Raw genomic sequence first — 22571 nt, 5'->3', positions numbered from 1 at the left:
TTTGGAGGCTCTGTACTATAATTCCACTTTTAAAAGATGGCAACACTGAATTGTAGAGCCTCGCTCTGGGGAACCGCTTTGTGACTACGTTATCCTCTACAGCAGTGCTCCGCAACCGGTGTGCCGTGGCACACTGGTGTGCCGCGAGACGATGCTAGGTGTGCCGCGGCGCATTGTGTCAAAAATGCAAATAATTTTGTATATTATACAATACTTACTTAATGGCCAAATTTGCGTGCATGGCTGGTAATATATTTGAGCACCTAAATAAAATTAATAAAAAAAATGCAAGGTCAGAATGAAAATATATTGATATGCTTCACTACCGACGTGACGCTAAAAATGAAATTCGCCAATGTTCCATCGGGTATTTTCTAGATTTCGGTTAATAAAGAATATCCTCGGATTTCCGACAAAGCTATCGCAGTTCAGCTCCCATTTTATACGACATATACCTATGTGAGCAACTTTTTTCAACTCAAGCTATAATTAAAAGTGATAAGCAGTTATACTTGACTGGTGATAAAAACTTCGGGTTTCTCTTTCGTCAGAGCTCTAGTCTGGGGGGCCAGGCTCAGGGGGGGCGGGGCGTAGCAGATCATCCAGATAAGTGAGATAAACACAAATTACAAATTTTCTCTAATGGTTAAAAAAGGTCGCCTGCGGTGCTATATTACTACCCTGATACTAATATTATTAAATGTCCGATTGGGGAGTGTTTGTATTAATAAATACAAAAATAGCTAAACATACAATGAATACCATTCATTTTACTTCGAACACCATTTGAAAAACACTACCTAATTTAGAGTATCACAATGTCTTTAACCTTAGCGATAGTAGGGGGCCCGCTTCAGCATGTGGGGTCCATATTTTGATGTATAAATGGTTTTACCTGTGGTGTGCCGCGGAATTATGGGAATACCTTTGGTGTGCCGCGGGTGAGAAAAGGTTGCAGAGCACTGCTCTACAGAGATGCCACAATGTGGAGTTTCTTTAGTTCTTACGATTCTATGACTAGGTTCATTACGTGTGCGGTTCGAAAATATCTCTGCAACAGAGTGCACATCTAGCGATGATTTTTTTAAACAATAAGTTTGAAAAAAGGGGTGATATTAGTTCTGCTTGTACAAACACAATTTTTTTATTAAAATTTAATTTTCAATGAATTGTTTTTTTGTACGTGAGTTATGAATCTATGTGAGTTACAATCTAACAGGGGTTGGTTGTCCGAAAAAGTTTGAAAAACTGATGGGCCATTATAAAACAAAAATATCTGACGTCTACAGTCCACTTTTCAACTGTGACTTGAATATGTTACAATATATTATTATATATTTTGATCCAACGTTGTTATTTTAGAGTAAGTACTTTCTGTCATAAAAGCTTTATTTTCATATTGTTTTATAATTAAAATGTAAATTTTATAGGTAGGTACTTACTGAAATTATTTATTTAAAAAAAAAGATTTTTCTTCTAATAGTAGAAATTCCTACATGTTAAGAATTCACTGATACTTTTCAATTAAAATTAACATTTATACATATTCGTTGCGGTACTATTTAAGTAGGTACTAATCGTTTACCTTCTTTCACTAACTGTTCTACGCCACTGGCGTACCTATCAATCGATATCTGCGAACCAATTTCCGCTTCACTATCGTTTATTCAAATATCAAGATATATCCGTTGTACTTAGGAATTAATTTAATATTAACAATGTTATTTAGTATTAAGACGATTACCTACCTATAAGCGAGATAGGTACTCAATCTCGGCATGGGTGGTGGAATTATTAAGTAGTACAACACTGTTTAACAAAACAAACCAAACGTTTCGTTTCTCGGAAAATCCGTCTGTCTACTGAGACTTGTGTATTACTTGAACCAAATGTATATTACTTGCTACATAAAATTATTGTTTACGTTTAAATTGTTTTTCATAATATGTATGTTCACTTTAAGTACCTATTTTATTTTAATTAATAATTACACACGTGTTTAAACAATATTTGAAGGCGTCCCCGAAAAGGGGTCTATATTATTATAATATATTATTTCAAAAAGTGATTATATTGACAAAAACGGGTCTATCTATATATTATAGCATTGCTCACGATATTGGAAAGTTTTATTATTTTAACTGCCACACTTTTTGAGATAGTAGCAACACTAAAATCAGCGCTCGAAATGGAAAAGTTTTCGAACCGGAGCGCTCGACAGTTTTCTTAAGATATTTACATAATTATCAAATTTTATGCGTACTTTATAAAAATAAGTGTATTAGATTTTCTTATACATGGCGTATCTAGCTCAGACGGTCAAATTACTTTTTCCACGAGACGGAGCGATAATTTTACCGATTTCACGAACAGGAACGGCGCTCCGGTCCATTTCGAGCCCTGACTAAAATGCTTACCGTAGGAAAGGGGTCTATCCTTGTGGCGGCAGGTTATATAAGAAAGTATGGTGAAGCAGGCTGGTATGGTGAAAAAGTAATTATGGTGAGGCGGGCTGGTAATCAAGTTGCAGCCAAATTTCCATGTTAACATTATATTTTATGGGTACGTTATAATGACCAATGTGAATACTCCGTGATGCCCTGCATTTTTTTAATCGCGTCGGCCGTCGCTATTTCTCGTAAGTTGTCGGCTATTAATTGTTGACCTGCTTCATTCAGTTGTATGAGAAAGCCGATTGTTTGCCCCTCTTTTTATTTAATACCTCTATGGGTCTATCTATATGATTATTTTATTATCCAAAATAAAATAAAAATTTGTCAATAATAAAGAGTGTTTTCATGAACATAATTATTATCACAGATATACTCCAAAAATCCGCATGATCGAATAAAACGTTTTTTTCTTCTCCTGAAAATTTTATTTTTGCACACCTACAGAACCCTTTTCCGGAGACGCCTTCATTAAACAGAGAATTTATTTTCTCATCGTGTCGCCGACTTTAAAATAGCGCTATCTGACTCTGTACCTACTTTGTGAAGCATCTAATGGCTGTAGCGATTTGTTTCACTAAAAGTGCTAGAACCAGTCAGGTGGTCATGCACTACGGATTCAGGATTCGAAACCTGCCGTGTATCATAATATTATTTTGTATATTTGTTACTAGAGGTTTATATGAGGTTTTCGGTAGGGAATTCAAGCATAAATTTTTAGTTTTTAGTTTGGTATTAATACAAATGGCATTGTAAAAGAGAACAGGTCCATATCTCGGATTTTTACTAGGTACAGTCATACCCATGATCATTGGGCCTCTCCCGATAGATAAAATTAATTATTAGGTATAACCATGTCACCTGACCTTCTAGTCAATAATGGGCGTACGTACGTCCATTATTCCTTGATTAACTGACAAAATATTCAACTTGTACGTAGCACGTAAGAATTATTGTATTTAATTAATAATAAGGAGTATGTGAGGGGAGGATGGCAACACTGCTGGTCAGTCTATGGCCGCGAGCCAAAGGGGTGACATCCGGCTCTCACGACTCGGAGTGACACAAATAAAATTCGAGAAATATACCAATTTAGTTTTTAATTTTTGTGAATCCCGTGTCCCACCAACATCCCGAGCTAGCCACAGGTTCCGGGATATAACAGTACCTACGATACTTTGAACTGAAGAAAACATTTTAATAGTCAAGAAAAGCTTAAAAATAAGACGGTCAGGAGCCTGAATGAATCTGAAAGATTCACCAGTGTATACCTAGGTAGATTATGTATGCAGCAATGATTTTATTTACACATATTATACTAAAATCGCTTATAACCGTTTTGAATAGAAATTGAAAATAAATATGAACCAACATACTTACTTTAATTTTATTATTAACTAACGAAATGGCAATATGACGGTTCATATTAATCGTTGATTACTATTATTTAACTAATCGAAAATTATCCCAAATAGTCGATAATCGAACTGCCGTGTCTAGTTATGTTGTTATTTTACAACGTTTTTATTAGGTCGTATTCTTATTTGTCCGGTGGTTGTTTATCCAGCACAAATCTTGCAATCGATTTTTAACTAACTCCCCGACTAGCTAGACATTTGAAACTTTTAGAATATATCAGAACACGACGACAATGCATTATTTTAATACTTTTAGCCATCTTTAAGCAGAATTGAATTCATTTTCAGTTACCTAATTCTGTTTTCTATGGAAAGTTATTTCGGAAAAAATTCGTAAAAAGTAAAACACTATTATTGGTTGCTAAGGGGGTCTTAGCAACTAAATTATTAATATATACGTGCGTTACTATGGAAGTCAATATGAAATGTCAAAATGACATTTCTGTATTCTATATTTATTCAGTATTTCTATCAAGTACACAAAAAAGTATTTATTAATACATATAATAATTATTGTCAAGTTTATATGATTCATCAGAAAATTTAAAAACGAGGTAAGTACCTATATAAAAAGTTCTTTTTATCTTGTAATTATTTTTTCATTGTTTTTCCAATCGAGATGATCGCAATACAAATAATATTGCAAAGGTTTTGTTTTGTATTCGAATGATCGATGATACTTCGTCTACTATACTTTCCAAGAGTTGGGTAGGTACATGTCACGTGAAATGTATTGTTTCACTATGGAATAGCGCAGCGTTTCGTAAACTGTATTCGGCGGACAATGTTGTTATACGCGATATACAGGACTGCGACTCCTCATGGCTGGATTTACCATGCTACTAAAAAAGCTATAGCCCAGGATCCCCTAATTAGTAGAGGCCCCAGTGCTTTTCAAAAATTTGAATCGTTTTGAATTTTTTTCGCAGTATACGTCGTGCAACTCAACTCAACCCGACTTAGGGCGGTAGTTAGCTGGAATAAACTACTTTAACATTTCTCTCGAATATATTATACAAGTTTAGCACAGTTACGCTTGCTAGGTATCTAATACTAACATTGATTAGTACGGTAAATTATTTATACAAGACTACACCAGCTGGCGTAAGCCGATGCTTCACAACAAACGTAGATCCCCGAGTATGGTGCGTAGTGAGTTGGCTTGGAGGCTCTATGTTTGTGTTGTGTACCTGCTTTATGTTTTTCAATCATGTTTGATCATATTAAATACTGTTTGCCATTGCCTTAATATATTTATTGTTTTAGCTAGGCAATGTGAATGTGCATGGTAAAAGTGGAAGAGGCCAAACAACTATGAGGTGCCATGATCAAGTGAATGATTTTACAAGAAACCCGATAGCATTCACCATTTAATTAGGCTTGCAGTGATATCACAGAAGTAATTATTCCAGAGTGATCACGTCATGAGGGTTATAATGATGAAGAGAGAAAGAACAACATGCCTATATTATACGCTTTCCACATACATTACATGTTTCACTACTAAAAATTGCTTATAACACATTTAAATAACGCTACCTCTCAAGTTGATGTTATATGGACCTTTCTTTCTATTAGGTAGGTATAACACCTAAATTAATTAATCAATAAATATACTTATATACTTAGTGTTAGGTATATATTTATTATAGACATAAACTAAAAAGTTTGTCAAACGCTGACAAAAATACTAGGTATTCATAATAATATCATTGTCATACAATGAAAATCCATCAACTGCAGGAAACATTATTTTAAAATAAATAATGTGTCTGTGATTAGGATTGCTCATGCCCCAGTGCCATTTTTTCCTGAAGCTCACGAGGCATCTCCTTCATTCAAACTTTCGAAAAGTCTGAAACATAATACATATGCGTATAATTTTACAATTTTGAGCATTTACGTAATTATTCAGAAAAAATCTTACAATAATTATAATAGTAAGTAAGTACCTAATATTGTTGATTACACCAATCATAAAATCCGAAATGATACATAAAACGAGTCTTTACGACTAGGTACCTATCTGTTTACGGAAATGAATTAAATATAACAACAGTAAAATAATATGTACTTAACATTTAGATATACAAAATTAAAATAAAAAAGAATGTAGGTTCATATTACCAGAGCTCGAAATGGAAAATTTTACATAGCGGAGCGCATGATAGTTTTCCGAAAGTTATTAACATAGTGAGTAGTTGTCTAATTAGTTTGTATATTTTATAAAAATATGTGTGTTTGATTTTTTTGTTATAATATGGCATATCTAGCAAAAACGGTCAAAATATTTTTTTCCACGAGACGGAACGACAGTTTATGGGATATAATGAACCGGAACGGCGCTCCGGACCATTTCGATCCCTGCATATTACATAATAATAAAATGTGGAATTCTTTTACAAAACATAAATTTAATGTTAGTGAACGTTGAAGTGTACCTACTGTGCGTATGTCGAAAAGACTCAACTTTTTTTTGGCAAATCTTCACGGGTGTTCCGCTGCAGGTTCAAATTCAGCGCCAGAAACACCAGCTCCAATTGAATGCCAACAAAAACATTCATCAAAAGTCGAATCACAAAGAGGTGAAAAACTCCAAAAGTGGGTTGTGCAATACCTACTCTCGGCCAAAAACTCCTCAGTTATAGTTTTAATCTGAAAGAGAAGGTTGCGTTATTGGTTTATCTGTTTATTAGAGGTTGCTTGGATCTGAAATTAGAAGTGGACCATTAGCGGTTGATCTTGATGTTTGTTGGGGTAACGGGGGGTTTTTGTCATAAGATATATATTCACCTGTTAAACTTTCTGGGGATATTTTCATCGTAGTCATTGAGGAGGGGAAAAATGTTCATCATTCACAAAATCGATGCTATCTACACTACCTACTGAGATATCCAGGGTCCTGTGGCTAGCTCGGGGTGTTGGTAAGATCCGGGATTCACAAAAATTAAATAATAAATATAAATAGGTAGCAGTAAAATGAAAAAGTCTTGATTGTTTCGTTCAGAGAACGTGGTTTTTATATTTTGGTTATATCGACACACCATCAATTCACAATATTATTCTTACACATTTCCGTCACTTAATATTACTGCTTAATCTCTAATTCGCTTTAACTTTAAACTTAATTCTCTATATCCGTTTCTCTAACTAATCCATGCGTGGTTATGTCGTTTCTTTTTACTCTCCGAGTTGTGGGGCCGATGTTACCCCTTTCAATGGCGACCGTCTACCGACTTTTTTTATATCGAACAGTGTTGCCATCCTTCCCTTACATCTTCTTATTCTTCTTTCACCCTGTCACGTCCCAACATTGGGGCATAGGGCAAGCACAAGTTGGCGCCACTTCCCTCGGTCTATCGCCAACTCCTGCGCCCCCCGCTATGTCAGACCTGCAGCACTTTTTTAGCACAGCTTTTGTAGCATCGCTGCAGGGTGAGGGAGGGCCGGTCACGGCGATGGAACCCTTGAGGCTGTGCCACAAGGGTACGAAGTGCCGCACTCTTTGGCGGCATCCGGAATACATGTCCCAGCCACGTAAATCGTCTCTTCGTGATAACTTCAATCACCGAAGGCTGTTGTGTCTGCTCACGAACTCGGGTATTTGTAACGCTGTCGTACCAATGTACCCCTAAGATTCGGCGGTGACATTGATTCTCAAAGCTCAAAAGCCGAGACTCTTGAAGCTTAGTAAGATGCCATATTGTCTCACAGCCATACAGGAGCACAGGTAGCACGCACGCGTTAAACAAACAACATTTGGGCCTCACAGAATACAGCCTTGACCTCCATGCGACTCCAAGTTGGTTGAACGCAGAGCCCGCCACACCCATGCGGATTCCACCTAGAAACTAGGACTAGAAATACCACCATCATCGGCAACCGTGGCACCCAAGTATTTGAATCTGGACACCAGCTCGACAGGCAGACCAGAAACCCGCAGAGGAGTGTCGGCGTCGATGCATGCAGCACTGCACATGGATTTGGTCTTAGCGGCATTCAGATGAAGACCCACACGCATTGAGTTCGCGGCTAGCCTGTTCACGGTTACCTCCAACCTTTCGATCGTCGAGTCAAACACGACTGCGTCGTCTGCATACTCCAAGTCGCACAGTCTTTCTTCGCATAGATCGGTTGTGTCATCATGATGTAGGCGTATCCCACTGTCGGGGCAAACCGTCTTACGCATTATGAAATCCATCATGATGATAAAAAGAAAGGCAAGTACACATCCTTGCTTGACTCCTGACGTGATTTCAAAGAGGTCAGAGGATGTTCCGGCTGCTCTCACGCGACACTCTGTATTGGTGTAGAGAGCACTTATCACGGCGACCAGTGTCCGTGGGACACCATAGCCTAGCAGAATTTGCCACAAAGATTCACGATGAAGACTGTCAAATGGCTTTTCATAGTCCACGAAGCAGCAGGCGACAGGTATATTCATCTCTTGGTACTGTTGCAGGAGGCATCGGAGAGTTGAAATATGCTCTGAGCAGGACTTCCCCGGGACAAATCCACTCTGCTGCGCACGCAAAACATCCAGCATGGGACTTCTAATCCTGTACAGGAGAATCTGCGCCAACACCTTCCCGGTAACGCTGAGGAGAGTGATTCCTCTGTAATTATTACAGTCTTGTGGGGTACTGTTTTTGTGCAGAGTAACAACGGTACCATCCCTCCAGGCTTTGCTCCCTTTCCCACACCTCGTGCAGAAGGTCACACAAGGACGGCAATACAGCGCTCAGTCCGCAGAGCAGAAATTCTGCATGGATGCCATCATCTCCAGGAGCTTTCCTGCGCTTCAGTCTTTTGACAGCCTCTTTAACTTAAGCAGTTGTCGGAGGATCTTCGCAGAATCCCGATGCTGTAGTGATTCCGAGGGCGGTGATCTCCGACGGAATATCGAAGGGATGCAATTGAGGTGGGTGATTCAGGACATCACTGAAATGTTGGCACCATAGCTCCTGGACCTTTGCAGGTTCAGTGACTGTCATTCCGTCAGAGTTGCGTAATGCAGTGACCACTGGACGTTTCCTACCGCAAATTGCTCTGGTGATGCGGAAGAGAGCACTTGGATTATTCTTGCAGGCAGCAGATTCCGCATCCCGAATGAGGTCATCCAGGCGTCGGCGCTTATCGCGGCGGGCAGAACGCTTTACCACGCAGTCCATTGTCTGGTATTCCGCGCTGCGCTGTGGGTCGTATGTACCATTGTCTTGCAATTCTTTCAGGAGCTTCCTCTTCTCAAACATCTCCCATGTGTGAGGTGACATCCAGTCCGGCCTGTGCGTATGCCGCTCTCCTACGGCAGTAGTTACGGAGCTCATTATAGCATCCCGGAATAATATCCATTTTCCTTCCAAGGGATCCGAGTCGATGGAAGACGTGAGAGTTCGAGCATCATATAAGCGCTTCCGCAGCTCCAGCTCATAGATTGCACCCACACGGGTACTTTTCAGTTTTTCCACATCGAGTCTGACCGTCCTTTTGGGTTTTGGGAATCGTTTGAGGTCTATACGGGATTTCCCGACGAAGAGTTTGTGGTCATTGTGGATGTCTGCATCTCTATATGCAGCGCTCGAAATGGAAAAGTTTACGAACCGGAGCGCTCGACAAATTTTCTGAAGACATTTACATTGTTATGAAATCGTATGTGTATTTTATAAAAATAAGTATGTCAGATTTTTTATTCTATGGCATATCTAGCCCAGACGGTCAACATATATTTTTCCACGAGACGGAGCGATAATTTTACAAATTTCACGAGCCGGAACGGCGCTCCGGTGCGTTCCGTTCCATTTCGTGCCCTGTCTATATGTCCGCACGTCTAGCAGTTCATGCCGGTATTTCACTTTGACCAAAATGTGGTCGATCTGGTTTCTTGTATTACCGTCTGGCGATGTCCATGTATATTTGTGGATGGTCTTATGAGGGAAAAGACTAACACCAATCACAAGACCATTCATTGGGGCAAAATCTACCAGACGGGAACCATTATCGTTTATTTGGCCAAGGCCATGTTTTCCCAGCACAAAGGGTACACGCGAGGGGTCAGATCTTACTTTGGCATTTAGATCACCAAGGATAACTGCATGATCACAGCTGGAGATATTTCCAGCGGCTTCCGCCAAACTTTCGTAGAATGTATCCTTATCTGCATCGCTAGCAGCCTCTGTGGGAGCATATCACTGCAGAAAAGTGATGGAGCCCGACTTGGTCTTGAAAGTAGCACGGAGTAGACGTTCGCAGATAGGTTCCCAGCTGGTGAGGCACTTGCAAGCTTCCTTGGACATCAGCAATCCGACTCCACTACGTCGCAATGTGGCGTGTCCGGAGTACAATAGACGAAACCCACGAATAAACTTCTCGCCAATGCCTGTGAGTCGACACTCACTGATCCCGAGAACATCTAACTTGCATTGAGAAAGTATTTCTGTTAGATGCTCGGCCTTTCCAGGGACATTTAGAATACGGATATTGTAGTTTCCAAAACAAAATCGTTTACCGAATTCAGGCGAGGTCGTCAAGATTGAAACGGGGGTCCGAGGTTTCCCTGTGCTTGGATTAATCTGTTGTTTTAGGGTGTGCAGGTGTCATCCCACAGCACCCGAGTTCACTGGTGGGGCTGCCACCTTAGGGCCCGTGAACATGCCCTGGTTTTCTGTAGGGGTTTATCTTCCCGTAGCCAGAATGTACCAGTTTTTAGGCGCTGGTGATTCGCCTTGCACCCTCCTCTATCTGCTACAGCATACTGCATTGCCTAGGGACCCCCACGGAGAGGTTAGAGGTAGGAGTTGTTGTGCTCTCATGGATAGTCGACATACTCAGCATTTCAAATGAAAGCACACCTGATCTGGCATCAAGGCATACCCCACTGAAGGCATACCCCACTGAAGTCATACCAACCCCTTTGGCTTTCGTCTCTTTTATTCAGCAAATCACATTCTTCTCTGACATACTATTATTATAATTAGATATAATTCTTACGTGCTAAGTTGAATATTTTGACAGTTAATCGAGGAATTTTGGACGTACGTACACTCATTGTTGACCAGGAGATCAGGTGACATGGTTACACCTAATAATTATAGTGACTTAATTTCTTATTTCTAACTCAAAAAGGGAATTTTGAAAAAAATCCTCTTAATAACGAAATAATAATATTATATGTTTTGTTTATACTGACAACACTTCCTCGGTGTGCTGTCAATTGTCAAACGAAACTTCACTAACCTGAAAATGTCTGTCTCACAAAGATCTCTTATTATCAATAACTTTACTTAAACGGTACATGAAACACTAATATTTATTAAAAATCGCGATGTTCGGGTCAGACATTGCCGAATATCAACTTAATTCTGCGATCGTACAATGTTGTGGCGGGGTCGCAGTTGTCTACACAGCATCTCACAAACCCTCCAACCAGACAGTTGCAATAAAGAGGTTTTATTTGGACAGGGCCCGAGAAAATGCTAATCATATCCAGGTTAGACTTTCAGATATATTTTCACATAATATTCTTTCAAAAAAAGGTAAACTAATTATATTTATGCCTGGGTATTTGTAAGAATAGAATGAGCAATATTATTTTCTTGTGACTTTTATATGGTCAAAATGATTACCTTGTTACCATTGTAAACAACGTCGTAAAAATGTATTTATAAAATAATGATATATCATTCACTAATTAGCAGATCTATTAGCAATTTGACGTAACATCACTCGAGCACCTCCCCTGACAGAAAACGTATTTTTTATATTTTCTGAGAGATACTGTTTGCAACTGTATCTATTTTTGACACATGCTTATCCAGCAATTATACCTTTCTTCTTCTACCATCCCGTATCAGAGTTCTGCCACAATCACGGTGTTCTTTGCTTTATTGTGTACTACTTACGTGAACTCTGCTAAGTAAAAAGACAATGTTTTCGGTTTTAGTGAAATGAGAACCCCAGTTTTAACTACCTTTTCTCTTATATTATGTAAAATTATTGATTGTTTTGAGATACTAACTAGACAGTCGTGTCCAACACTTAGCACAGACAGAATTACACTCTTGCCAATAATGGAGATACTTCAGTTACGAAATCCGGCATCGTATTCTGCACGTTTACTGTTGATCTTTTCCGCCTAAAACCCACAGGCATACCGTGATGCCTTACAAAATGTCAAAAATGATGTCTCCGTCAAACTTATTAGACGGTGATTGAGATCTTTCGTCTCTTGACTGATAAAACAGAAAGTGCCATTAAACTGAGTACCCACAGAACAGAATAGATAATAAATAGAATTTTGATAGGCTATATACCAATACAGTAAATTTTGACACAGGGTTTTGAATGTGTGAGTGTCCTACGAAAATGAACCACATATTACAGACGTGCAATAGTGTGTGTAATACACCAATATTAAATGAGTGTTAATGCATAAACCGAGAGCATTTGTCAGTATTCGACGTATGACGTATTCTTGACACGTGTTTATACTTATCACGTATTCTTACGTAACAGTAAATTTAAAACATTAAAATACGTTACAGTAAATTTTGACACAGGGTTTTGAATGTGTGAGTTTCCTACGAAAATGAACCACATATTACAGACGTGCAATAGTGTGTGTAATACACCAATATTAAATGAGTGTTAATGCATAAACCGAAAGCATTTGTCAGTATTCGACGTATGACGTATTCTTGACACGTGTTTATACTTATCACGTATTCTTCCTTACTCGAGATCGGTTGCCTGCTTCTCCTTACTCGTTAGGTATTTCAGCTCCCTGTGAGTACCTGACAATAAAGATTCAAAGAAGTTTTTTTTATTTTACCACGACGTCTATAGACGTCGTTTTTTTTAAGTGTGATATTACAGAACGTCTATAGACGTCCAGTACTGTACAACATAATATGACACAACGCGTATATGAGTCGTATTTTGGATTAAAACACTATGTTCCCTATTTACTTTTGTTACGGTGTGAACATATTTCCATCAGATAGTGTCGTATCTTAAGACTTAACTCATTTCTATATATCTACTAAATCGAAAATTTAAAAATAAAAATTTTGATACGCGTCATATCACTAACATGTAGTATCGAACATGTGTCCGCGAATGTGTTAATGTAATATATGCGGTATTATTATTCTTTTCGAAGTTACCTAAATTCATTAATAACAATGTTGAATTCACTTTTAAATGAACAATTTGTTCCAACCAAACCAACCATTCCAAACCAAAAAGATATTCCAATTAATTAAACAAATCATTTTAATATTAATTAAAATCAAATGACATATTGTTTTCCTATCATCAAATTCATACATTGATGTTTCTTTGTATCTCATGAGTCATGCATTCGGGTCACACATGTTTTATTTATATGCAATCTGATAATTAATTTTGCAGCAAGAAATTTTGACTACCCGCCAACTGCAGCACCCAAATATACTACCGTACTTCAGCACGTTTGTGAATGGCCTAGATCTTTATATTGTTTCCCCGCTGATGACTTACGGCTCCTGTCGGGACTTAATCAACAAATATTTCAATGAAGGACTTCCAGAACTAGCCAGCTGTATTATACTTAGAGATACGTTACAAGGTTTAGATTACATACACAAAAAGGGATATATTCACAGGTAAAGATTACTCACTACATAAATTAATAAAATAATTACATATTTGAATTATTTTAAATAATTGGTTTCTGTAAGTCATTCTGATTCTTGCCATTTTATCCTATGTTTGTGGTGAGTTTTGAAAATAGGCAATCATTACATATTTTATGAAATCACACAGAATATTTACTAGTGTTGTGTTAAGTTTTATATTTTTTTTTTAAATACATGCGGCACATGTCTGTTATTTGGTCACATTGCCATTTTATTAATTATTTATTGATTTAACAATCTACAGTTCCATTATTTGAGTAGCAACATTTTTTTTTAAATTCTTCCGATCAGTATTATTCAACAAAGTGGTATGTGGAAGCTCCCTAGGGGGAACCATATTCTGTAATAATAATACTACTTACATTACATATTAAGCTAAATAAAGATTAATCCTAAGGCCTTGTCCAGATGGCATGATTTGACTTGCACGTAAAAACTTGCGCGCATTCCAGGTACAGGCGACTTCGTTGAGCCGTCCACATGCACTCGCGGCGAGACACGCGTCATCTGCACTAGCTCTAAGTGATGAGTTTTCCAATATTTTAGTTAACCATAATTTGCATTGTTGTCATTAATTAAGTATTGCCATTTTAAATCACTTACATAACTTATGATCTGACAATATAAGAACAAAAAAATTTCATTCTGCAAGACTTGTTTATTAGAATAAAACGATATATAATACTTACTCCATATAATTTAATAAAAATCAGGACTGATCAGTCAAGAATATCTTATTGAAGCAGACTAAACCCGTTATTAAATTATGTGGAATAAATATTTTGTACTATAGACAGTTCAGGGCACTGACTTGCGAGTTACGTTGGTAGTGCCTGGTGGATATCTGTAGGTTAGCTATTTTTGTAATAAAATAAATTTGAAAAACGCATACCTATTTCTCAACTTTTTCAGTGAACATTTTCAGACTGAAATGATAATATTATAAATATTGTCAATTGAGTCAGCATTTATATTAACATTGATAAATATTGCCTTAGAAATATACATGAATAGACAGAAAATATATGTGATGTGATGTTGACAATGAAGTTATCTCGCTTGTGGCTCGACATACATACAAACTATGGCAAGGTAACTTGTTCATAGGACCCCCTGGGTTAACTCTAAGTTTCTCAATACCTACTCAGTATAAGTACACAGTCTTTGGCATAGATCAGTGTTTCCCAATTTAATTTAGTCACGGAACCCTTAGGCATAAAGCCCATCAAAGGCGTCGGATCGGTGCGATCACTGCGAAGTAGGCCCGTGAAGCGTAAATACAACCGAAATGACACTCCTCCCACCCGCGCATTACCCTTCACCATTGTAATAAGAGGCACGAGAAGCACAAAATAATTATTATTTTCAGCCCCTCTCATAACAAAGCAATAAAATTATTATTTTATTTCTCGGCGGCTTGTAATTCATATTCACGATGACATAATTCTATTAGCAATATATCGCACACCGCGCAACTAAACAATGACATTATTGTTATTAAAAGAATGCCAAGGCGCCCGTCTATCGACAACGCTTCCAGAAGCGGATAAATAAAAAAGCGTGCGCCCCTTGTCGCCGCTTTGACATGTTTGAACATGTAGTGTTTTTGTTAATTCGTCCCGCTGAGAAACCAAATAACGCGTGCGCCTCCCTATGTGCTTTGAAATATGGGGCAGGCGGGCATAACGCTTTGTCAAAACCAGTGTACTCTGGCGTATTTGATTATGTTGTATTTTCGATGATTCACGTGCCACTTGTGAAATTTTGCGCGAGCGCCTCACTCGCTGCGTTAAGTGGGTTTTACGCCTTACATATCTCGTATAATAAGTATAATGAAAACCCTTGAACATAGAAATTTTTCTTGGGTCAAAGTCAAATACACTTCAATTGAATGTTACACCCCTCTTCACAATGATCCAAGTCAAGCAAATGTCGGCTCTTTTTGATGCTTGTTGAATACCGATACTGTTTCGGTAAACAGCAAACATTTGCTAGCCAGCGCAAATGTTGCCCTTCACAATGGTGAGCACTATATGAGACTTGGCCATTGTATGAGAATGAAGAATTACACTCTCCAGGGAGAAGGGAACTGTGCGTCTCGTCCTATATGATGAATACCATTGGTGGATTCCCAAAAATGATGAAAGACCTTCTGAATGTTAATATGTTTGTACGATTTCAGGGGCATACGTGCGAGTCATATACTGGTTTGTTCATCTGGCAATGTTTGCCTGAGCGGCCTGAGTAGTGCGGAGTCATTGTTGTTGCAGGGTAAAAGAAAGAAATCGCTGCACTGTCTTCCGCCGTCATCCCAGCAAAGTAGTACTTCGCTCATCTGGCTCAGCCCGGAACTGTTGGAACAAGTAAAGACCATCATTATCTCATTTCAAACTATAGTACAAAATCATATAAAATTGATACATGCTACCCAAATGTATTGAAGAAAACTTTCTCCAAGAGACGGAGCCTAAATATATAAAAGCGATGCGGAAAAAGAATACATACTTAAAGGCCTGATGAATAGATTGTTGACTTTTTGTAAAATTTGTTAATTACAATTAATACCCATGCTTTGATAACATTTTACCCTAACTGTCAATAACACGGCAACATCGCTTTCTGCAATAAAAATTATTGCCATTTTTTATTGACAATACATGTATTATAAAATAATTTTTAATTCACTTGCAATGGTAAAAATATGAAAACTGCACAATATTAATTTAATAATAAATTTAGATCAAGCACGAGAAATTCTTGTATTCCTTGGTAATGTTTTTTTACACCGTATTAGGGCATCTATTGAAAATCTCTGGTATTAAATGTGTTTAGCAACAAGTTTGCTATGTATAGGGTGAATGCATTAGAGAACAGGGATTCTTACCAACCAGTATAAAATATTGGATTTTATAAATATCATATAAAAAAATAGTTTTTTTCCCCGTCCATGCTTTACACTTACTATACTAGCCCCGTTCGGTTGTTTTAATTTTAAATAAATTAATATATTGTACACAATATACTGCCATCTCTAGTAATTATGGTGACATTCTTAACCGATATACAAGTCTTTATTGTTATTTTTTCATAGAAATTCGTGGCCTGCCGGGTACTACCATTCTAATATTCGTCACAGCCATCTTTTTAAATCTATTACAATATTATTAAACATGATTTTCACTCAGAATACTTCATGAACATTAAATTAAACCTCTGAAGAGATCAGTAATTTTAATTATTTAACGTGATATTTTGTTTCAGAATCTAAGAGGCTATGATGAGAAATCTGATGTTTATTCCGTTGGTATGGTTGCATGTGAACTGGCGAATGGAGCGATACCATTTTCAGATATACCAACGACTCTCATGTTGACTGAAAAAGTTAGAGGAAACACGCCACAACTATTGGACTGCACAACCTTCCCCCAATCCAATTTCCAGGAATTAGAAATTCACGGTGAGTAATCATCAGTAATCTTATTAACTTGAAAATAACTACGACATTGTGTGTATAATGTACCTGCCCCTAGAATGAGAAACATCTATGTATAACCCTAGTTTGGGGTGTTCGACTCTGTCACCAATCGCGATATGGCAAAATCACCCAGACGAATTTTAGTTTTCTAGCTCTCTTAGTACTGTTTCCTGACAGTGTGGCTGGCTTTGGGATATTTGTTGTTTTTATTTAATAAAACGCAATTTTTTTGTAGTACTTATTCCACTTCTTTTATATAATAGATTAGGACCGGTTTCGTCCGCTTCAGAGGGACATTTTCAACTTAGTTTCATTTTAGTTGAAAATGTCCCTCTGAGGCGGACGAAACCGGTCCTAATCTATTATATAAAATTGGAATAAGTACTACAAAAAAATTGCGTTTTATTAAATAAAAACAACAATACAATGCAGTTCCACCATAAATTGACAGTTAACAAAATAAAAGAAATTTGGGATATTTCCCGTATATCATTAGAAGCATTTCTGAATGAGTCATTGAAGGGACACATCCAATAGACCACTTTTGCCAACGGTTTGTTTTATCCGTGCCTTCGGTTTGAGTCTAGACACAACCGTGAACACATTGTGCCTGACAACACACATCTTTTAAATTGTGTGTTGATGATTTTGTTTTTTTCCTGCTTCACAAGAAACTTGCTTTTGACATTTTGTAAATTTCAAAATTTAACTGTTTCTCGATTTCTTCATAGTGTGGCAAATTTAACTTCTCATTCGTCACACCTGATGCTGCACTGGCAATTAGGTTCCCAAGCATGCTTGTAGTCTGTTGTTAACTTGTACACCAGAAGCAGTGGCGGCCAGTGATAATAAAATTAGGCAGTGCAAATAAAGACGTACAAACAGGCTCGCTTATGCTTAAACATAGAATACATCTTGGAGGATTGAGGTATGAAACGACGCCTACATTCACTGACAGCATTTATTTGTTGCCAACTTCCAAAAATATTTTACAAAAATTAATTCATACAATATGTAGGTAGGTATTTGAATACGTACTTATTAAATACTTTGGGAGATCAGTGCACCTTGTTCCTATACAAGAGCTGTCCCTGAACAGAAGTATATCTATAAACGTACAATACTTACAGGATCACGTTATTATCATTTGCATAAAGTATTGAACATGTTTACACTCCCGTTACTGTAATGTCACCCATGTTACCCAGCCCATTAAACTGCAAATATTTCAGTTAATATGCACTTCGTCATCTTCATATTTCGGCTATTACTAGAATCATCAATATAACATTGAATTAAAATGTTATTATTTTCAATATCATTAGCATCATCTAGTAAATACATATTATTATAATTGATTGGTATGTGTAAAATTTCATTATCCTTATAATTACCTTAGTTATTATTTAGTTTTTATGCCTTTTTGATCATTTTATTAATAAAACAAATAACAAATAATGATGATGAAACCTTATTAAACTTATTTATGTTTACATTTTACCTACTATAATATTGTCAATCTCGTACGGTAACGCATGCTGACATCACGGAACGGCCGGAATTTATTAACATCGTAAAGGGAAGGTTAATTCAATTTCTGCGTTTCATTTCTAGATTCTGGTGTGGGAGACAGTGTTGCCAGCAGTAGTGCATTGCAAATGCGACATGTATACGCAACAAGAACATTGACTGAATCATTCCACGAATTTACAGAGCTCTGTCTTCAAAGGTATTTCATATTTCCGTTAACTATTCATATTACAATATTATTTATTGATACCCTCACCAAATACATTTAAGTAGGTATTCTCAAGCCACATCTCAACAAAGTGGTTTTTGACAATAAACTCTTGCAAACCGGAAAAACGTATCCATACTTGTGAAGTTAGGTGGATTGTCACAATTCGATTATTGTTGATCAGCTAAAATCGAATGAAAATAACTGTAAACCATTTGAAACTGATTGTCACAATGCAAACCAGATAACCAAAGACTGGACATTCAAGTATCTACTGTATTCGTCTTTGTTTTTCTCAGTTCGGTTTATAAACTTCAATACAGCACAGATAACCTTCTGTTGGCGACTAAATTGAAGTAGATCTTCCTATTCGCGACCAATTATCGGATCACCAACGCCTTGAATACAGAGCCAAATGTTTAAGAAAAACCACACTGCAATATTTGGCTGATCACAAGTCAAGCATCGATAAAGAGGTTTCACAGCAATGAATTCTGCTCTTACTTTCCGGTTTATTCCATCTCACTCTAACTTTGTATGTACGTGATACTTTTGTCACTAAGTGCTTCCGAAAACTTTCTCTATCGCACTAATATGCCGATTTTATTCAGACCTCGAATTTATAATTTTTTATATTCATAATTTGCCCTCATTGTAAAACTGTTTTTCTGATTTTCAGGGAGCCTACGTCGAGACCTACATCTGCACAGTTACTATTACACGCTTTTTTTAAACAAATTCACAAGAGCGATTCACTGGCAGAGCTCTTACACTCAGCGCAGCCTATCGAGGAGAGGACAGGTTATAAAAATGGCTTCCACATCTTGAACTAACCGTTCGAATCGTGTGACCAAGTCAGACGACAGCAACATATGACACTACTCCATGAAGATGTAGTGTCGTGTTCAAACAGATGTGTCGTCTGTCTCTGTCGCTGGGTTTGAACAACTAACTTTACATTATATTTTTATCAATTATGTATGTAATTTGGCAGAATGATTTAGGTACAATTACTTAGAATTTAGATGAAGATATTTAGAAGAAATAATTCATTGTAAAAAGATGTTGAATAAACCCTTCCTCTATCTCTACCAGATGGAGCCTACTGCAGTTTCACTATTAAAATCACCGAAGCAATTCCAGTTTGTCTAAAAAAAGGAGGTAGGCTTTCAAGATCCGCCATAAATAGTGCACACTAAACTTTGTCAGTCATATGTATTTGTTTTCATTGAAATACATAAGACTATAATTTACAAATGGTGTTGGTTAGTTTTTAAAATTATTCAATTAAACCCTGCGAAAACCAACTCATAATATAATATTCAAAAAATACTCGTCTATCTATAAAATATCTAAAATAACGCAATTAAATCATACATAACTTGATATTTTATAGATAAAATTTTTTATCTGATTGTAGTTTGGTTTAGGCAGGGCTTAATGAATTTAAAAAAAATGAACCAACAATATGACGTGTAATATGTATTCTTAATCCAACGAAAACAAATAAGTATGAATGAAAAAGTGTGCACAATTTTGTCATTTCCCCCAAAATATACCAAAACTATCGGTTTACGCAGGTTTTAATTGATTTTTAAAAATTACCCAACACCATCTTTAAATAAAATTTTGGTCTTAGTTCAATAAAAATAAATACGTATGACTAACAATGTTTAATCTGCACTATTTATGGCGGATTTTAACAGCCTACCTCCACACTTCGCTGGTAGCTACATAATAATTATATGATATCTTTTTATTATATTCTTATTAAAAATGTTCTTTTCGATCTCTTGTGATATTCCTCATATACTTGCATTGTTCTTCAAAAATGTTTTTACTTTTTGCAGATAATTTGCCAGCAGTATTATTGGAAGAAAAACTATCAGAGATGGATATTGAAAATTCGTGCGAGTGGGATTTCTGAAGATAGAAAAAAAATAACATGTGATATTTAGTTAGTTTGCACATACATTACATTATCATGGTGTTTGAGAAATATCGTATGAATGATCTATTAATATCATTTAATATTATTAAAACATATTGTAAAACAAAATATATATGAGAAAGAAACTCACAATTTTTTTATTGTTATTTCTATCACCAAATCCAAACACATTCCTATATCCGTATTGATAAAAGATCCATAAATGTAATTGGATTGTATAATTAAATATTCTCGACCCACTTGTGCTCATCACAGCTAAGTTACTGGAGTGCAACATCATTAGAAGTATGATGATTTCAAGTACTGAAATACACACAATATGTACAAATAAAATAACATTAGCGCCACTGCCATTGTTCATTCTAAATGTGTCACCCCCTAGATTCCAATTTGGCTCGGTAATCGCTCCTCCATGTTCTACTGAATTGCACCCAAAAAACAGTTTTTCTAATTTGTTCCGTCCTTTATTACAATATGTAGGTACACATTAAAAACCAAATTATATTAATGTCGTGGGTCCCAGGTTCGAATCCTGGGTCTGGCAAATACACATACAGTAGAACCTCGATTATCCGGACTAATTGGAAATGAAGGTAATCCGGATAATTGAAAAATAATTGTCAGGGAAAGAAAAGTTCATTTAGTATGAACAATTTTTATTGATATTTTGTTATTTGTAATATTTTTAAATCTGGGATTCTTCAATTTTCCAATTAGAAACAGTGGGATTCTGTGTCTGCCTGCATTGGCACACACCATTATGGTGCCACGTTCTTTGCTGGTTTTGTACCCAGATGCAGCATTTTCACGTCTCAATGCTAAAGATTTGTTGGGAAGTTTAAAGCTATCTCATCAGCATTATACCGTATTTATATAAAGTCTTCATCGTATTCTTCTTTCTCCAAAATGTTCCTGTTTGCTGAAGGTGTGTCAACTGAAACCTTTCCCCCGTGAACTTCTAGTTCTCTAATACCATGTCGCCCTTTAAATTTTTCGACCCAACGCAAACATGCTCAGAAGTTTCAATCTATGAACCAGATCTTATTGGCTGTTCAGATGATCGCTTTTAAATGAACCACATAAAAATACACTTATCAATTTCATTTCGTGATTTTTTCATAACCTTAAACACTAAGCTTCTATCCTCGGACATTATTTCACTTTGTTTTTCATCTCCGAGATCGTTGAGGTGGCTACACCATATTTTTATTAGACATAAAACATCCCGAGTCACTTCTTATCAAAGCATTGATTGTATCCACTTTGTCTTTTAAATTATAGTACACTCACTAGTGTGCTCTATTGAATGATTATTTAAAAAAGACATAGAGTACATAACAAAATATTAATTCAAGACGTTCACAACATGACATTTAGAATAAAAAGTACAGGTAAATCAACTTAGTAAAGAAAAAAACAAAGCAAAAAATAATTCAAAAAAAAAAATACAAATTAAACAATGAAATAGAATTTTAAAAACAATATACATAATGCACCGCTAAATATGTGTACATCTCTAGGGAGTGCATTTACCAGCCGCACAGCCCTCGCTGTTGGTGCCTGGTGAGCCTAAATAGGTCATGGCTGTGACCATGCATGTAATTGACGAGTGCATAGAAATTCAAATTTTGCAGCTAACGATTGGATCAATTTATATACCACCACCATCCTCAACATTGGTAACACTCCAAAAAATTGAAAAATTAGGAAAAGATAAAGGCGAATATATAATAGGAGGAGATTTCAATGCAAAAAGCAGCTGGTGGGGGAGCCCGAAAAATGACAAAAGAGGCGATGAGATCATCAGTTGCCTAGCCAGCATTGGGTGGCACGTATGTAATGAAGGATCAGTTCCAACTTACAGC

At 36.7% G+C, this 22571-nt stretch overlaps 1 protein-coding gene across 1 annotated transcript; it reads left to right on the top strand.

The window, feature by feature from the left end:
- The first annotated feature begins 11068 nt into the window (after positions 1-11068).
- On the top strand, positions 11069-20838 carry Stlk (Ste20-like kinase). Its single transcript, XM_085958182.1, has 7 exons — positions 11069-11354; positions 13277-13509; positions 15725-15905; positions 16804-16999; positions 18632-18746; positions 19435-19556; positions 20606-20838. Exons 1-7 carry the CDS (start codon positions 11190-11192, stop codon positions 20680-20682), a joined length of 1089 nt encoding a protein of 362 aa, XP_085814308.1. The 5' UTR covers positions 11069-11189; the 3' UTR covers positions 20683-20838.
- The last annotated feature ends 1733 nt before the right edge of the window (positions 20839-22571 follow it).

This window comes from Rhyacophila brunnea, unplaced genomic scaffold, assembly GCF_057557595.1.
Source record: "Rhyacophila brunnea isolate RB1 unplaced genomic scaffold, BYU_Rbru_1.0 scaffold_11, whole genome shotgun sequence".
NCBI classification, from domain to species: domain Eukaryota; kingdom Metazoa; phylum Arthropoda; class Insecta; order Trichoptera; family Rhyacophilidae; genus Rhyacophila; species Rhyacophila brunnea.
Note: the sequence above shows the minus strand (reverse complement) of the source record. Positions and strands in the feature narration are given on the sequence as shown.